The sequence below is a fragment of the Crocodylus porosus genome, unplaced genomic scaffold (genome assembly GCF_001723895.1).
Source record: "Crocodylus porosus isolate Cpor-Errol unplaced genomic scaffold, CroPor_comp1, whole genome shotgun sequence".
Taxonomy (NCBI): Eukaryota; Metazoa; Chordata; order Crocodylia; family Crocodylidae; genus Crocodylus; species Crocodylus porosus.
In genome coordinates this window covers 1018420-1034395 of record NW_017728932.1, presented here as the reverse complement: position 1 = coordinate 1034395, position 15976 = coordinate 1018420, and the positions used below count along the sequence as shown (strand labels likewise).

Here is a 15976-nt window from a genome sequence, read left to right as displayed (position 1 = left end):
GCCCTGCCCTCCCCCGCAGCCGGCCGGGCCCCTCGGCCCAGGTGCGGGGCCGGAGCAGCTTGTGGAGCGGCAGGCTGCCCGGGCTGCGCTCGCGGCTGTGCGTGACGGGGCCTCCGCTGTCAGCTGCCTTGCGCGGGTGTCAGGCCCAAGCCGCGTTTGGGGCGAGGGCACGCCAGGGAAGAGCAGCGGTCCGGGTCCGTTCGGACACTTGCTGCGTCCCATGCGCGGGGGCTGCCGCAGCCCCACTGAGCCTGTCCAGTCGCTGAAGGCATCTTGCGTGGCGGGCTGCTGCCCTCTAGCCCCGTCCTCTCATGCAGCCTCCCTTGCCAGTGCCGGCCTCCCTCGGGTTAGCTGGGGGTTATCTGGTGTCTGTGATGACCAGAACTGACCAGTTGTACTGGCGAGGGAGCCATCCCCTCTAGGGGGCAATTTGGGAGTCACCTTGTGAATGCATCCAGCGCGGAGGCCTCGGTGAAGCTGGGTTTTGGGGTCCCTGCTCTTTGGATCGGCTCAAGCCAGCGCCTGCTTTACTTGTACAGTCCTGCTGCTCTGACAACTGGGTGTTTATTGCTGGATGCTTTAAGGTTCAGCGCATGACTTTTCCCATACTTCCTGGCATGACTTTACCTCATGTTCTCTGGTACAAATAGTATTTTGTCATCTGTTCTGTCTGAGCTGTCACCTTAACTCCCCTTCCTAACTGCTTCATGTCCAGGGCACTAGGGAGTTCTCTGTCCCAACTGGACCTTCCTTCACCACCTTTCCTTAGGCACTGATCACTTCTGCTGCACAGAACGGCATGAGCGTAGCAGCCTCAAGAGAACAAGATTTGTTAAGAAGAGAAATCCACTTGAAAGTAGGCTTCTTTAAAAGTAGCAGTAGGCTTTAGGGCCACAAAGTCTTGCTATTGAAATCTTGCTCCAAGATGGTAAAGAGCTTTGTATTGTGTGTCCAGTTCTGTTTCCCATAGCAAGGCAACTCTAAGAAGTCAGGGACGTGGAAAGTTCCTAGCTTAGCTGCTGCTTCTCAGATCAACTTGCCCCCAGACTGTCTTGTGTCCTGGCTTCTCATCTGTTAACCAACTGAAACTTCCCTACCTCACTAAGTTGCTGAAGGTAAAATCAATTAATCACTGAGGTATTCAGATGTAATGATATCGATGTAAGTAAAAAAATTAAGGTGGTTGAGTCTTTTAGCCTTAATTACAGTTACAGAAAATACCTCCCCTTAGCTGGTCCTTTTTTCCAGCATTCTATTTTTTGTCAGGTCCCGTGCTTGACTTCATGTCTACCCAGCCTCCACAGAGGCTCTGTGTTGGTCGTGAACATCCAGGTACCATCAGCATCCCAAGAAATTCAGTTGGGCGTGCCTTTGTGATAGATGAGGGTAAAAGTGGATTAGTTTGTATTCTTTATACAGTGTTCATAGCTGCTTCCCTGCTAACATTTCCTCTGGTTATCCTAGGCATGTTTGACTATGTCCTTGTTTAAGGCCTATCTTTTTATATCCAACTTGGGTCTTACCAGAATCTTGACTCAAGACGACAAAATCTGGGTTCTGGTTAGACTTGGTAGACCTTCCAAATGATCTTGTGCATTTATGCTGTGGCTTGACAAGCTATCTTCTCTGGAATTGCTGGTAGACCGTTCACTTGGTGCAATTTCCTATACCAAATAACATACTGTGGCTTATTTGCCTCCCATACTTTTAGTGCAAGGTTTCCTAAGTGGTATAAATAATAGAATAAGGAACTGGCCCAACCTGCAGTGCTGTAGGAGCCGAGCATCTCATAATCTCTAACGTAGTCACTTTCATACCTCTCGCTTGTGCAAGACTTGTTATCTTCACTTTCTCAGACACTGAGGCTAAGTGACTTGCCTGAGCTCACACAAGGCATCTGTAGCCAGGACTTCAACCCATGTCATCCACAGCCTTGACAACTATCTTAACCATCAGACCATGCTTTTGAAACTAGTATCTCATGCGTGCTGGGGTTGCCGCATAAAGTATATAGTCACCGTGCTTCTGGCTTGGAATCCCCAGAACAAAGTGCGGTGAACCTTGCCACAGACGGGATGTTTCTAGTCCTTGTCACATTATACAGGGCTAATTTGAGAGCTGTTGGAAGTGGGCACAACTCCACCAAAGTAAGTGCAGCTGTCCTTTATATTGGGCCTCACTTGTCCCACAGCTGCTGTGACAATGAACCACCAAGGGGCCAGTGATTAGGCATGGCTGATGTCTTTAGTGAGATTCAGCCTTGGGCATCTCTTAGCTCAGGCTACAGCATAGGGCCACACTACGCATTAATAGCAACAGGCCCCTGGAATGCCAACAAGCAACTCCCCTATGAATGTATTAATGTTTTCTCTCACAGCCAGTGCCTTGGCTTAATTACTGTTTATCTTTGTCGGTGTTTCCTAACTGCCTTGCAGCCGATGTGTCTGCTTGAATTACCGCAGCTGAAAGGACTTGTCCTGTTCCTGTTTACACTTGTATTGCATCACACACAGGCCAGTACTTTTGAGAAGCTAATCTCTGAGTACTGCACCCAAAACTTCTTAGATTTTTACTATTATATGGAACCTGTTAACATATCCCCTATAGAGAAGATGGGAGTTTTCTAGGTATTAGTCGCAGGGGATTTTCCAGCACCATTTACTTCAGTTATTTCTCATGCTTGGCATAGTCCCATTGCTGGGGGGAGGAAGAATTTTTTTCAGAGAAATGGCATCCCAGCAGTTCGTCAGGGATTTGTTTCATTTGATGACTATGTGGCTTGGCACTGGCTTTAGCTGGGAATGAAGTGGGCAGATGCCCCTGCAAAGTTCCCCATGTTGTTACAGTTGTGACTAAAGTCTCCTGAGCACAAGTTAGTTTCAGAAATGGTCTAGCGCCCTTCTGTCTGACAGGGGCAGATCTACCCAATACAGGTGTGAAGTGAGCAAGCTCGTGTCACCAGTGACTAAGCCATGCTAGATCCAGGTCACTGGACAGGTGTGGGAGGCCTTTTGGATGTGCTCTGTGAACACGCATCTCCGTGTTGTGGCCCCTCTCTTTTACATCTCTCTTATTCTTCCTTAGGGAACCTTCAGACTCTCTTCTGTCTGAAGTGACTGCTGCTGTAACAGATACTCGTAGCCTATCCTGGAGACAAATCAGCCCAATCCCTCACGTGCTGGAAGGGTAGCTAGCTACTATTTGTGCTGATTTGAGAATTTTCCACCCCTTAATCTCCAGACATTTGATTGACAGAGGGCAAGTGAGCAGGCCCAGATGCACCTAGCCCAGCCTGGGGCAGGAGGCACTCAGGAGAAGTCCTTAAACAGAGCGTAGCCTCTTATATTCTACATAAAATCACATGCATTTGGCTTGCTTCTTTGGCAGCAGGGAAGCTGAACTGCTGGTGCTGATACAGAGGTGGGGTGCACGTGCATGTGCCGTGTGGGGAGTCCTTGAGAATCTTAGCCTTGCTTTAAAAGGGTTAAGTGGGATATACCAGAGTTGCCATGTGAAGGGCTTGGGGAAAGCAGCAGTGATGTAAAACGCTCTTTATTGGAACATAAGAACATAGTTTCTTCAGAAGTAATAGGGAACAGAATATACATTTTGGGAAGCAGTTTGTGAGACCTCCTCTCACACCTTCAGCTATTCTTGCTGTTCTCTCAACTGAGGTACTTATGCAAATTGAAAGACAGAAAATGTTGAAGAAAACACATTCTGTCTTCCAGCAGTGTGGAACATGTGGAGCCTTTGTCCTACAGCAGGCACAGACTTTAGAAAGAGCAAACCAAGCAGTGCACTTGGGAGACCTGGGTTCTGTCCCTGCTTTGCCTTTGAAAGTCACTTACTTCCTCCTTTCTCTTCTTCACATAAAATGTAAGCTTTTCACAGCATTTGCATGGCAGGAAAAGAAACTGTCTCCTAAATGCAAAATATAGTAAGAATGGTATCTGCAGTTACGCAAGGCAGGGTACTGTTTATTGCAAAGCTGTGCAGGGCAGCTTGTGATCACCAGCTGAGAGAAAAAAAAAAAGACTTTTCCCTCCCCTACCACATAAGTCAACTACCTACTGTACCAGCTGGTGTTACAGCACAAATCTGTCTCCATCTTCCAGCACTGGCTACTGTCCTGACCTGGGGGTCTGGAAGAGTTTTATGCTTCTGAGCTGTGGGCTGCCTTCCACGTCAGTAGCTTCCTCTCTGTTGTTTCCCAATTGCTTAAGTTTCCTGTAAAACTTATCAAACTGCTGAGTCAGCTTCTCTTTGTGGCTTGGTGGTCTGAGGCTGTAGAAGCCCCAGTAGATATGTAGGCTTCAAGCTACTTTCAGGGTAACAGCCACTGTAGGCATCTCCTGGAATTGGAGTTTTCTGCTTAATTAAATTACTACTTTGGCCTCAGGAGGAATGCCTCGACAAAAAGGGCCTGCCTATTCCAGCAGAGAGCATGCTGAACAGCAGAATGGGACTGCACTGCCAGTGTTTATGGCTGAATTCTGTTTCAGGACAGCATTTCACACTGAGGGGCATGGTGACAGTGATTGATTGCACTTACTACATATCCAGGGATGTGAGTTCTTGCTCTGGATTCTCATTAAAGGCTGTCCCCAGTTGATCCAGGCTAGGGAGTCAAAGGTGGCTGAATATAATGCCAGCTACGTTGCTCACTTGTGGCTATAAAAATTAACATGTCTTGGTCATGCTAGCCCTGTGAGCTGCTAGCCTTTGTTCTTCAATACTGGATTAGTGGGTAGAAACTGGGATTGAATCTGTTCACAACTGCCCCCAGAGGCTGCTTCAAGTGAAGGAAGCAAATGGAGGCAGACAAACACCAATATTCCCAGGAGATTCCGTCAAAAGGTGCTTGGCAAATGAGCCATTTTGCCACTTCCTGTGATGGAGCATCAGGTTATTCCAAGCTGCAGAGGAACAAACTAGTACAAGTGTAGCTATTGCCACAAGTTGCTAACTGAGCTCAGAAAAGTGTTCAAAAGTGACTCCTCTTCCTCTGCTGCAGGTACTAATCCATCGTACTTGCATCTAATGTCCATTCTGTATAACAAAAGAAGGGTCTGCAAGCTGGGTCTCAGAGGCTTAACGCAGACCTTATCTCTGTTGCCAGGATAACCACAAGCTGTACAAACAGAAGCTTGAGGAATTGACTGGGCTTCAGGATGGGATCTCCAGTTCCATTGCACGGCAAAAGAAGCAGCTGAAGGAACTTTCTCTTGCCCTCAAAAAGTAAGTAGCTGTGTAATAACCATGCAGATCCCTGTTCAGAGGCAGAAAGAGAGACTAGGCAGCTGGATCTTGTGCCTTGGGCATCCAACAGAAACCAAGAAGAGAGGGGTGGAGAAGGGATGTTGCAGAAAGGTAAATCATGGAGGAGCATGGGCTATGGAGATATGACTTCTCTCATTCCTTGTTCAGCAGCCTCTTCCTTGCCTACCTATGTTAATAGTCTTTGCCACTTAAAAACACGCACAGCTAGTGCAAGCAGCCATTTGTATTGCACAAACAGGGTGAGCCACTTGCCAGCCCTGAAGATCTTGGCAATTAAAGGCATTGCTTAAGCCAGTGGTTCTCAGTCTTTTTAGCCTCAAGGCCTCTCTGCATAACTTTTCTGACTTTCATGGTATCCACTGAGAATCGATGAGCTAGAACTTAAATTCAGAAAAGATATGGAGTGGTGCCTTGATGCTAAGAAAGGTTAAGAACCTAGTAGTGCCAGATGAAGGCAGTAGGGGCAGGATCTAATCCTGTCCTTCCCACTGTATGCCTCTTCTCCACTCTTGGCACCGAAGGGAGCAAGGGCAGCTCCCCACTGGCAAGACTGCTCCTATAGGGTCTCAAATGCTGGCAACTGTCCCTGAAGTCCCTCTCATCAGTACCGGGAGTGTGGGAGGAATTGAGCTGCAAAACGTGGCACTGGCCCCTACATCCACCTGCTCACCCACAGCAGAGCGTACTGCTGGGAGTGTGGAGGCAGCTAGTGCAGGCGAAGATGAGGGCAGCAGTGGCAGCAGCTCTCAGAGGAGCAGCCACAGGCACCACTGAGTAGCTGGGACCAGGCACAGGGCATCAGACTGGGGGAGGAGACCATTTATCTCCTCTTGCAGAGGCCAGGTAGCACAGCACCTTTAATGGGATCTCATGGGACTCATGAGAATCACTGGCTTGGGCCATGTTAAGCATACCGGCAATTTTATGCAGGCTTGGGTGTTGTCATCAGCTTCGCTGCTAAAACCAGGCTTTGTTTTACAGTACACTTCATTCAGTGAGCACACAACCCCTATCCTTGTCTGCCTGCTGTAAACAGTGGGGACTGTTTCCATGTCCCATGGTGACTTCCTAGTACCTGTTAAGTGCTAGGAAGGCAAATGCGATTTGGCATTTCCCACCTGTTTGTCCCTGCTTTTCACCTGAGCTTTCTTAAAGCCGGCCAGGTTTCCCTAGAGTCCTTGGACCAAGGCCACCCTAGCACTTAACTCATGAACATCACTCAGGGTTTTGAAAGCAGGTGGCTGCTTGTTTGTGCTGGCTTCCACCTCATTGCTCTTCTCCCTGATATTCAGGGACTGACCTGTAGACTGAGTCCTGGACTTCACGGTTCTGTGTTAATCTCTGTAGCTTCTTGCGCTTGATTTGTCCTTCTTTGGGACAAATTGAAACATCTAGTGCCAGCACCTCTGTAATGTTAGTGCCCTCTGTCAGTCCATGTCATGTTCCTGTTTGCAGATGCAAGCCCTCTATATCTGCAGAGGAGGAGGAGCCCATCCAAGAGATCCAGAACTTGATCAAGGAGAGGCAAAATGTTTTCTTTGAAATGGAAGCGTATTTGCCAAAGAAGAATGGGTAAGACACTGTCTTGGAGGTTTCTTACTGGAAAGGAACAAAGCCTTTGGTTTCTGTGTAGTTTCTAGAGATCACTGGGGTTATCAGGGAAGAAACTACATTAATCTTGGTGGGTTTCACACTTGGAGAAAACTAATGAAAAGCTCAGTTTGCAGTCAACCCTGGTTACTTTCTCACTGCTTATTTAGGAATCGTTCTAAACCAGATCCCAAGCCACGTTTCAGCTTAGGCCTGGGAAGAAAACAGATCATCCAGAGACCATTTAGACCACAGGCTTTCCTGTTATGTTATGTGCTACCCCTTGGGGAACCCATATGACTTCCTGCTTCTGAATCATTCTCATAGGAGAGGAAGTGGTGTTTGGGAGAAGAGGGCCCCTTTAGACATTCAGTGACTCTCCCCTCCCCAGTTGCTGTAATGTTGCCAGAAGTCTGCCAGTGTCCCTAGTTCCTGAAAGCATTGGTGATGAGAGGAAGAACTGTTATAATCACCCTAGTGCCAAGGTTAAGCTGGCAGCTCCCTGCATGTGCTGCTGTCTGGTCTAACTCCTCTCTCCTCTTCTGATGTAGGTTATACCTGAGTCTGGTGCTTGGAAATGTGAATGTCACACTGCTCAGCAAGCAGGCTAAGTAATGCCTCTGCTATTTTTGTATCTATCTCTGTGTGTTTAAGGGTGGTGGAATTATCCTTCTGAGGGAAAGCTTTTCTTCTGACGGGGCTCAGGCTTGGCTCTTCTCTTGGCTAGGTGGCAGCAAGACATCCTGAGTTGAGCTGCAGTGCTGAAAGTTGAACAACAGGTTTTTTTTTTCTACCTGCAACATCTGCAGAAACTTTTCCCAGCTGACTGATTCCAGTCAATCTTAGACACCCAGCCTTCTTTTGCCTGTACTTACAAATATACCACCTCTGCCTGAGCTCTTCAGCTCTAACTAGCCAGGCAAGGTCAAGTCTTAATGGGCAACCAAGTCCTCCAGAAGAATAGCAGGCTGCTTCTGTGACTAATTCAGTAGCCAGCACTCTTTTCTCTGAGGGAACATTGTTATGAAAGGTGGAAAATCCAGAGGCACAGTGTTGTCTAAGCAGCTTGCTCCAAGACTTGCTCAATAAAAAGAGTTCTCCTTTCTTTTAGTAGCTTGGGCCTTGTGTTGCCCAACTAACAGGATCAGTCCAGGGCTGTACAGCTTCAGGGGTACTTGTTTCCTTGTTTGTAACTGTGAGAGATTGCCCTTGGCAGTTGAATGTTGTCCATTGCCTTTGCCTGTTCTCACTACGCTGTAATGATCTCCAAGCCAAGGGATTGGGGTTGGGATTCACAGGGGCTGGTGTTCAGAGAGACCCAGGGTACCTTCATTCAAAGTTAGTAAACACTCTGGTGTGTGTGGAAAGCCCAGGTGTCTTTATCAGGGCCTGGGGATACCAATATGACTTGCTTTTCCTGCCAGATGTGAACCACCATTGAGGTGCTCCCCTGTGGTGGCAGAAACTGTGCCCTGCTGTGGGTTGCACTTAATCTATGTGGAATCTCTGAGGAGCAGCAAAGGCGAGGATTTCCTCATGTTGCTTCCTTAAACATACCTCATATGATTTTCTTCTGACGGGGCTCAGGCTCCCTGATTTGGTGACCCACCAATTCTGGGCAAAAGAGAGTGCTAAACTGCAAAGCTCCTTCCTGCCAGACAGTGCCCATAACCTTTTCTCTGTACCTCCCTGCAGGTTTGCTTATAAAGATGAGTATGAGAAGTTCAAGCTCTACCTCACCATCATCCTGCTCATCGTGTCCTTCTCCTGCAGGTTCCTCCTCAACTCCAGGTGAGTTAGTAGCAGCAAGGCTTAGGAGCTCCCCTAGCCATGCTGGTGACCTCACAATATAGGCAGCTTCAAGTGCTTTCTCTGTTATAGAAGAAAGGGGCTACATATGGGAGCCTTCTATAATGAATTGGGTTGTACTAGCATATATACAGCTTGCAGCTGTGGGGCTGTTGTAGTCAGTTGCAACTAATGTGAGGCAGGGTGAGGCTACTTGAAATGACCTCCACCTGGCCTGGGAATCCAGATAAAGCAAAGCTCCCTTGCAAGTTGCTATCCACCATTAGGGGTTTTTTCTGGTGTTTGTTCTGCAAGAAGCAAGCTCAAAAGCATGAGGAATATAGCATAAGGAAAATGGTTCACAGGGTCTGGCTCTGGAATGATTGTGGCCTTGGCTTGTGGCTTATGATCTGTGCCTTAATAACTAAGGCCTTGCAAACAGCTGGTGAAACTTCAGTGCATTCATGTTTCCCTGATGCTACTGTCTTTGCTCTCAGGGATGAAAGCCACTTGGGATTCGGCAGTGTAGGTTTCCACCCACTGCTGAGTGGATGGGCCCAGAGCTGGGGCATCTGTTATCACTGCAGACTGAAATGTCATGGGAGACCTGTAGAGAGGAAGCAGTTGATAGATTCCTTAGTTTCTATGCAGCATATACCTGTGCTTTAGTCCAGGGCTATGTGGTGTGCTTCAAGCTGTTTGCAAAAAGCTTGCTCTTCTGTGATCAAGCTATGTTGCTTTGGTAGGGAGATGCTACTCTTGCATTCTTTCCACTTGCTCCTACTAGGAAGACAGCCTGTCCCTATCTTTGCCCTTCTGACTTGTGTCTACCACATTCTTCGACCCATGATTCTCAGTCAGGGTGCCACAGCCCCATGGGGTGCTTTGAGGTCCTTTCAAAGATGTCTCAGGGTATGAAGCAATATTAGCACTGCCAGGTTTAAAAACATGATTCAGAAGATCAACTCAGAGACTTCAAATAGAAATCTTTAGTGTTAAAACAGTTTTGATACATTGTGGGGTTTCTGGGTTCTTTGTAACAGCAGACCTGCTCTATTAATTTTCTGCACTCAAAAATGAGTGAAAACTATAAGCAGGCTTTTTCTATCTTTCTTATCTTTCTATCTATATTCAGGCTTAAGTCTATCTTTAATCTGAAAATGTTGAGCATCACTGCCCTACACACTAGCATAGGTGCTGTACCAGCAGTAGGATCACACTAGAGAACCCTGTATTTGGTCCGCAGGGAAAGCTGTACCTCACTGGAACATGTCGGCAGAGTCATAGAGCTAGGTCCTGCCTGTGGGCACCCTGCAGTGACTTCTGACTTGCATATGGCAATGGCCAGAGGCACTACAGATTTCTTGCTCCAGTGCCCTCCTTCACTGCTTGCTTTTGTTGGTGACAGGGTGACGGACGCTGTCTTTAACTTCCTGCTGGTCTGGTACTACTGCACCCTCACAATCCGAGAGAGCATCTTAATCAACAATGGATCCAAGTGAGTATAGCACTCTGCCCAGTTTCAGAAAATAAAGTTGCCTGAAGGTTGGGATACTTCGAGCTAGGTAATCCTTACCTGATACAGTAGACTTTTTCCAGGGGCTCTGACCGTCAAGCCTGGTCCAAGCTCCTCAAAGGAGCAGATGAAAGAACCTCCCACTTAAGATGCAGCATCTTTGCTCATGAGACTTGCTCTTTGCTGTGAGGGAGATTGTGTATGAGCTCCCCCACAATGAGCTCATATACAAACAGTGAGAACAAACAGTACCTCTAAGCAGCAGTTACAGCGGATTGGCATCTCTAATTATAACCCTTGGTATCAGTCACTGGCTCTTGTCCTGTGTGACTTAACAGTCCCAGTTGAGCATCTTCTCTGGGTGAATCAGATCAGGGTGGGTGGCTGCTTTTCCCACGCTGTAGGTGATGAACATGAGAGCCTGGCCCTGAGCATCAGTCACATTGGTTCAGGGCTCTAATTCTGGCTTTCCTTCTTTTATCTCTCTGCAATTCCAGGATTAAAGGCTGGTGGGTTTTGCATCATTACATCTCCACCTTTCTCTCAGGTGTCATGCTGACTTGGTGAGTCTCTATTCACATTGTCCTGCTTTGCTTCTCTTTCCTGGTGCACAGGTGATTCTCAGAGAGAGAGCTTGCCCATCTTAGCGTACATCCTTAAAACCGTTAGATCTTTTGGACAGAAGAGGAGCCATTAGTGATATATACAGTTGGGTTTGGCCCCTCCCCTGTCCCCAGGCAAGGACTAGCTTGTCGGTTGATATTGTCCAGGGGACAAAACGCCTGACACTTCCTAGGTTTTATCATGCTTACTTGATCCTTGTTGATAGAGGCTGTAGCTTCTGGTCTCTTATGTCCTCATATGCTAGCAGGGATCTTCTCATCTTTCAACTTTTGGCCTAGCAGTAGTTCTGTTTGTCCAAGTTGCTTCAAAACCCTAGCAAATTACACAGACCCACCACTGGTGTTTCCATTTGTAGTGGGAGAGTGAAGGCCAGGTGTGCTCTGGTATCAACTGTGAAATATAAAATGGGCAGGTAACGCAGTCAGGTGCCACTGGAGTTGGCTGCATCTGCTGGCTCATTCGAGTGTGTCCCAGCCAGTCTCTTCTTTCTTGTAGGCCAGATGGGTTGATGTACCAGAAGTTCCGAAACCAATTCCTCTCCTTCTCCATGTATCAGAGTAAGTGCTGGTGGTCGCTGTGCCAGGGAGGGCTTGAGGGGGGAATCTTGGCTGTTCAGAACCCCCTTCTGCAGCTGGTGTCTGGAGGCAGGGCCAGTCTCTGCCTTTTGTTTTGACCAAGCTCTCCATCCAGTCCGAAGCACTTGCTGGCCTAGGGCTAGGTCTAAACTATCCTCTGTAGAACATCCCTTCATATACACGTGTTCTTACAATGAACAACCACAGATGTCATTAACAGAGTTTTTCAGTGCTCTTAGCTGGGGGGGCAGTGAGTGCTTCTGCTGTGGCGGTGTCCCTGCCATCATAGGGACAGCCTGTGGTGTGTTCACCCTAGTAGTTGCCTTCAGCTGTCCAGTGACACTCCTCAGGCCAGCAGGTGAGAGACTGATGGGTCTGAAACCTCCACAGAATGGTGATCTCTCAGGTTTCAGCACTTTCCTAAAGTACTCCCTAGCCTTGCTCTGTCTGCACACAAGTCTGTGATGCTGCTGTCTTACCTGCAGAGCAGCAGGAATGATGTCTGTTGTCTTGCTTTGCACCTCCTCCACATCAAACCTTCCCCTTCCCATTAGGCCTTCTGGATAAGAGACCAGCTCTTTGCTGTTCTGAGAGACTTGACATCTGGTCCCAGTTCTGAGCTTGTATTGACTGAGAAAGCAGCAGACGGCTTAGCCCCATCTGGTTCCTTTCCTCCTCATACTGTTGTTATGCTGAGTTCTTCCCGCCTTGCAGGCTTTGTGCAGTTCCTCCAGTACTACTATCAGAGTGGCTGCCTGTATCGGCTCCGAGCACTCGGGGAGAGACATAACATGGATCTCACTGTGGGTAAGTTGAGTTTCTAGTCTATCCCCCTTTCCCCTCCCCACAAATTTGTAGCCAAATCAAACTGACCCCTAATGGCAGGAAGCTGCAATCTAATATCAGAGTGACTCTCAAAGCAGCCAGGCGTGTTTGAGGAGCTTGATGTTCAGAGCAGGCAGCCTTTTGATTTCTCAGTCCCTCATACCTGATCCTGATCTTCATGGTGATGGGGAACGTCTGTCCTTTTCTCAGTCTCAGAGCAATAACTTGGGCCTTGCAGGGTATCCCTGTCCTGGAATCAGCTCTAGGTGGCTCACTGCTGGGAAAGGTTGTGGTGATACATGAACAGGAAGCCACCGGCAGCCCTCTGTCCTCTGGGGGAGGTGTTGTAGTGCATGGAAGGGAGCATGAGTTAGTTAATTTCACAGGAACGGTCTATGTTGCACTGTCTTCAAGTTCCAAATAGTAGTAGTTGAGCTGTAAGGAACTCAGCTCCCATGTTCCATTGAATTGCAAGGATGCCACGTAAGCCCTGTTCATTGTCCTTTCCCTGCAGAGGGCTTCCAGTCCTGGATGTGGAGGGGTCTCACTTTCTTGCTTCCATTCCTTTTCTTTGGGCATGTGAGTATGTGCGCCCCACTCCATATGGCAGGGTGTCTCCCTGTTAGCAAAGACAGAGCTGAGCTTGGACAACGACCCATGTTTCCTTTTAGCCCAGTCATGTGTTTGGCTGGAAACAGGAAATTGGGAGGTGGTTGCTTCATGACCAGAGCACCGCAGCAGCATGGCTTTTTGTTTTTTAACAAGGGGGAAAACTAACACTCGCTCCTATTTCAGCTTTGACAGTAAGTCCTTGGGTCCAAGGTCATGTTGCCTTTCAGAAGCCTCATTGACATGGGTCCCTAAATCACCTCTGAAAATGGAACTTGGCCAGAGGTGCTTCTAGAAACCTAAAATCTCATCTGTATTCTTCCTAGTAAAACTCCTTTTGTGACTGATGGGAGAAATGCAAATAATCAGGTTTGTGCCAAGTTCCTGAAACCAGATGGTCCAAGAAGGGGATTTTTTTTTTAAATCCCATGACAGGGTTTTCTTTCTGTTTGGGGCCTCTGAAACTGCCAACTGTAACCTTCTCCTTGCCCTGTAAGGTTGGCATCCAGAGCTGACTGAGCTGGACAGGTGTTTATGTAACAGGATTTGGGTCTGATGAAGCTGGGTTGTTACATGTCAGTGCTGGGTTGGCTGTACCCTCATCTTTACAAAAGCAGAAATGCCTGTTAATGACCCTGCTGTGTCTCCTGCAGTTTTGGCAGCTTTACAATGCAATCACCCTCTTCCGCCTGGCCAGACACCCAGAATGCAAGGAATGGCAGGTGAGCTAATGGAATGGAAGGGGTGGAAAGTGGGGTGCATTTCCAACTTCATTCTTTGGAACATCTGATGCCTTGGAGACCTTGTCTGCATCACCTTCTTTCAAATGCCCAGTGGCATAAGATTACCAGGCAGGGCACAACCAGTAGTGAGCCTGTGGTGGGTACAGCAGCTTTGCTGGTCCTAAGGCCCAGGTGATGCCGTGACTCTTCTCAGCTGTGGCTCTTGCTGGCTGGTCTGATTGCTCCATGTCACAGTTAGCCCCAGGTAGCTTTGCTTCATCCTTGCACTTCCAGGGGTGTTGACAAAAAAGCCTAAATGTGCTGGGAGACAGGTATGGGGTCTCAAAGGCAGACATAGCAGCTGAATGGAGCCTTTGGTCTCTGGAACAGCTGTGGGATGTGCCACTGTGGCAGCTTCTCTGACCTGACGGGCTTTCACTTGAGCCTTTTTGGACTGGAAGGACTCTGCCACTTGCTCTTATTGGATTAATTCTTCTAATCTAATCCTGACTAATTTTGCCCTTTGATCCTGCAGGTTCTCATGTGTGGGCTCCCTTTCCTGATCCTTTTCCTAGGGAATTTCTCCACCACCCTGAGAGTTGTCCACCAGAAATTCCAGAATCAGAATAAAGAGCCTAAGAGGAAATAGGAGATTCAGACACTGAGCCATGCTCTCACCATTCTGCTGCCTCCTTGCCACATTCTAGTTGTTGCCATCCAGACTCTTCTCATGCCTCTTGCCCCACTCCTCAGAGGCTTGCAGCTCAGTGTTGAGCAGCCGGGCCTCTGAACCAAACCTCAAATGAATGTACAGTTATGAAAACCAAACCGCTGAAGTTTTAATGGACAGAACTGGTGCAGTGCTCACTCCCCTTCCAGTTAAAGATGTGGCTCCCTTGTCCAGAGCCAGCATTGCTTGCTGAGACACTAAACTGGGAGCTGGAGGATCAGAGACCTTGTTCATTGTCCTCCGTTTCCCCCGCTGACAGTTAGTGCATCTCCGTTCTCTGCTGCTTCAAAAATGCAGTGTGGAATGGAGGGCCCTTAATCCAGCCCATCAGGCTACCTCTGCTGGCTGAGATGTTGATATGACCACTCTACAAGGTGCTCAAGCCAAGCCCCTTCCCATAGTTACCCAGATAACTCCAGCCTTTGCCTCTTTTCAAGTAGCCACAGAACTGAACTCCTCAGCAGAAGTTGGGGGATGCCTCTCTTTTTTGGTCATCTCCTACTGTGCAGTATTCTCACTCCTGGCTTCTGCTCTGAACACTTTAAAGAGCTGTTGAGCTCATCTGGGGGGCCACCTCCAGCCTTGAACCTGCCTATAGTATCCCATTCCAACTCCATGGTGTCTACCCTAGCGGAAAAGCGTACAGAGACACCTTAAGAAAACACCCCAGCTCTGCCTTGAGTAACTTTCTCCTTTCCGTGGCACAAGGCAACTTGCATGGAACCAGGGCCCTGTCAATCTGCTGCTGAGCTCCCCGAGATATTCTTCCCTCCATGGGAGATGGAGTGATGGAGGAAGCTAGAGCTGCTTTGTGGATGGAGCAGGAGCCCACAGAGCATAGGTGCATTTTTGGCAACATCTGTTTGGCAATGGGAGACCAATGCTAGAGGAGCATTAAAGCTTTTCCTCCAGTGGTGTCAACTGGCCTTCATCCTCTGCAGAAGAAAGGCCACTGCTAAACCGTTCTGGCAGCATCAGGAAGCCTTAAGACTTCTGGATCCCAGGATGATGCAGGAAGTGGTGCATTCCCTGCCTTCCCGTAAGTCCAGAGGGCAACAGGAGCAGAGAGGAAGGAGTTGATGCCAAAACCATAAAAGGGATAAAATGTGTGCATGTTTGTGTTGTGTAGCTGGTTCTAGATAATAGCTGGATTTTGTTATGAGCTTGGTTGCCATATTAGTCATGGCAGAAGATGGACAAAGCTCCAGTCCCTTGGGGCTGGACTCCCAAACCTACATTGAAATGAAGTCCTGTAGAAGTCTGTTCAGGTAATGAGCTTTTAGATTTTTGTGAAGATGTGTCCTGGAGTGTATTTGTCAATACCTGTATTAGAAACATGTCTCCTTTTTATAGGAAGCTCATCCAAAATAAAGCAAGGGGAAGATGCCTTCAAATGACAGCTCTCTTGAGTTGCCCTTAATTTAAATTCAACATACAATTCAGCACTAGCTAAGCCTGGCAGCATGAAAGCAGGGCAGGGGATGCTTTTAAGGGAAGGAAGAGTCTGAAGCTTACTGACCTCATAAGTTTCTAGTGCCTGGGACCAGAAGCTGCATCTGTGCCACAACGAATTCCTGTGCTACTGTAGAAGGGTGGTGAGGACACAAGGAGGTGACTACACAGCTCCCCCTCTAGCAAGGTGCTTAGACTTATGCTGTTGTATAGCTGGAGAAGTAGAACTACAGAATCTGAGGCTTGTGAGCCAGCTGCAAGT

General features: G+C 48.0%; 1 protein-coding gene across 1 annotated transcript; it reads left to right on the top strand.

Annotated features, from left to right (window-relative positions):
- The first annotated feature begins 2231 nt into the window (after positions 1-2231).
- Positions 2232-15661, top strand: TMEM120A (transmembrane protein 120A). Its single transcript, XM_019545286.1, has 13 exons — positions 2232-2247; positions 3568-3674; positions 5123-5241; positions 6739-6855; positions 7425-7484; positions 8569-8664; positions 10070-10159; positions 10675-10740; positions 11297-11358; positions 12091-12183; positions 12716-12780; positions 13464-13532; positions 14068-15661. The coding sequence occupies exons 1-13, from the start codon at positions 2232-2234 to the stop codon at positions 14179-14181; spliced, it is 1074 nt and encodes a 357-aa protein (XP_019400831.1). The 3' UTR covers positions 14182-15661.
- Positions 15662-15976: the final 315 nt, after the last annotated feature.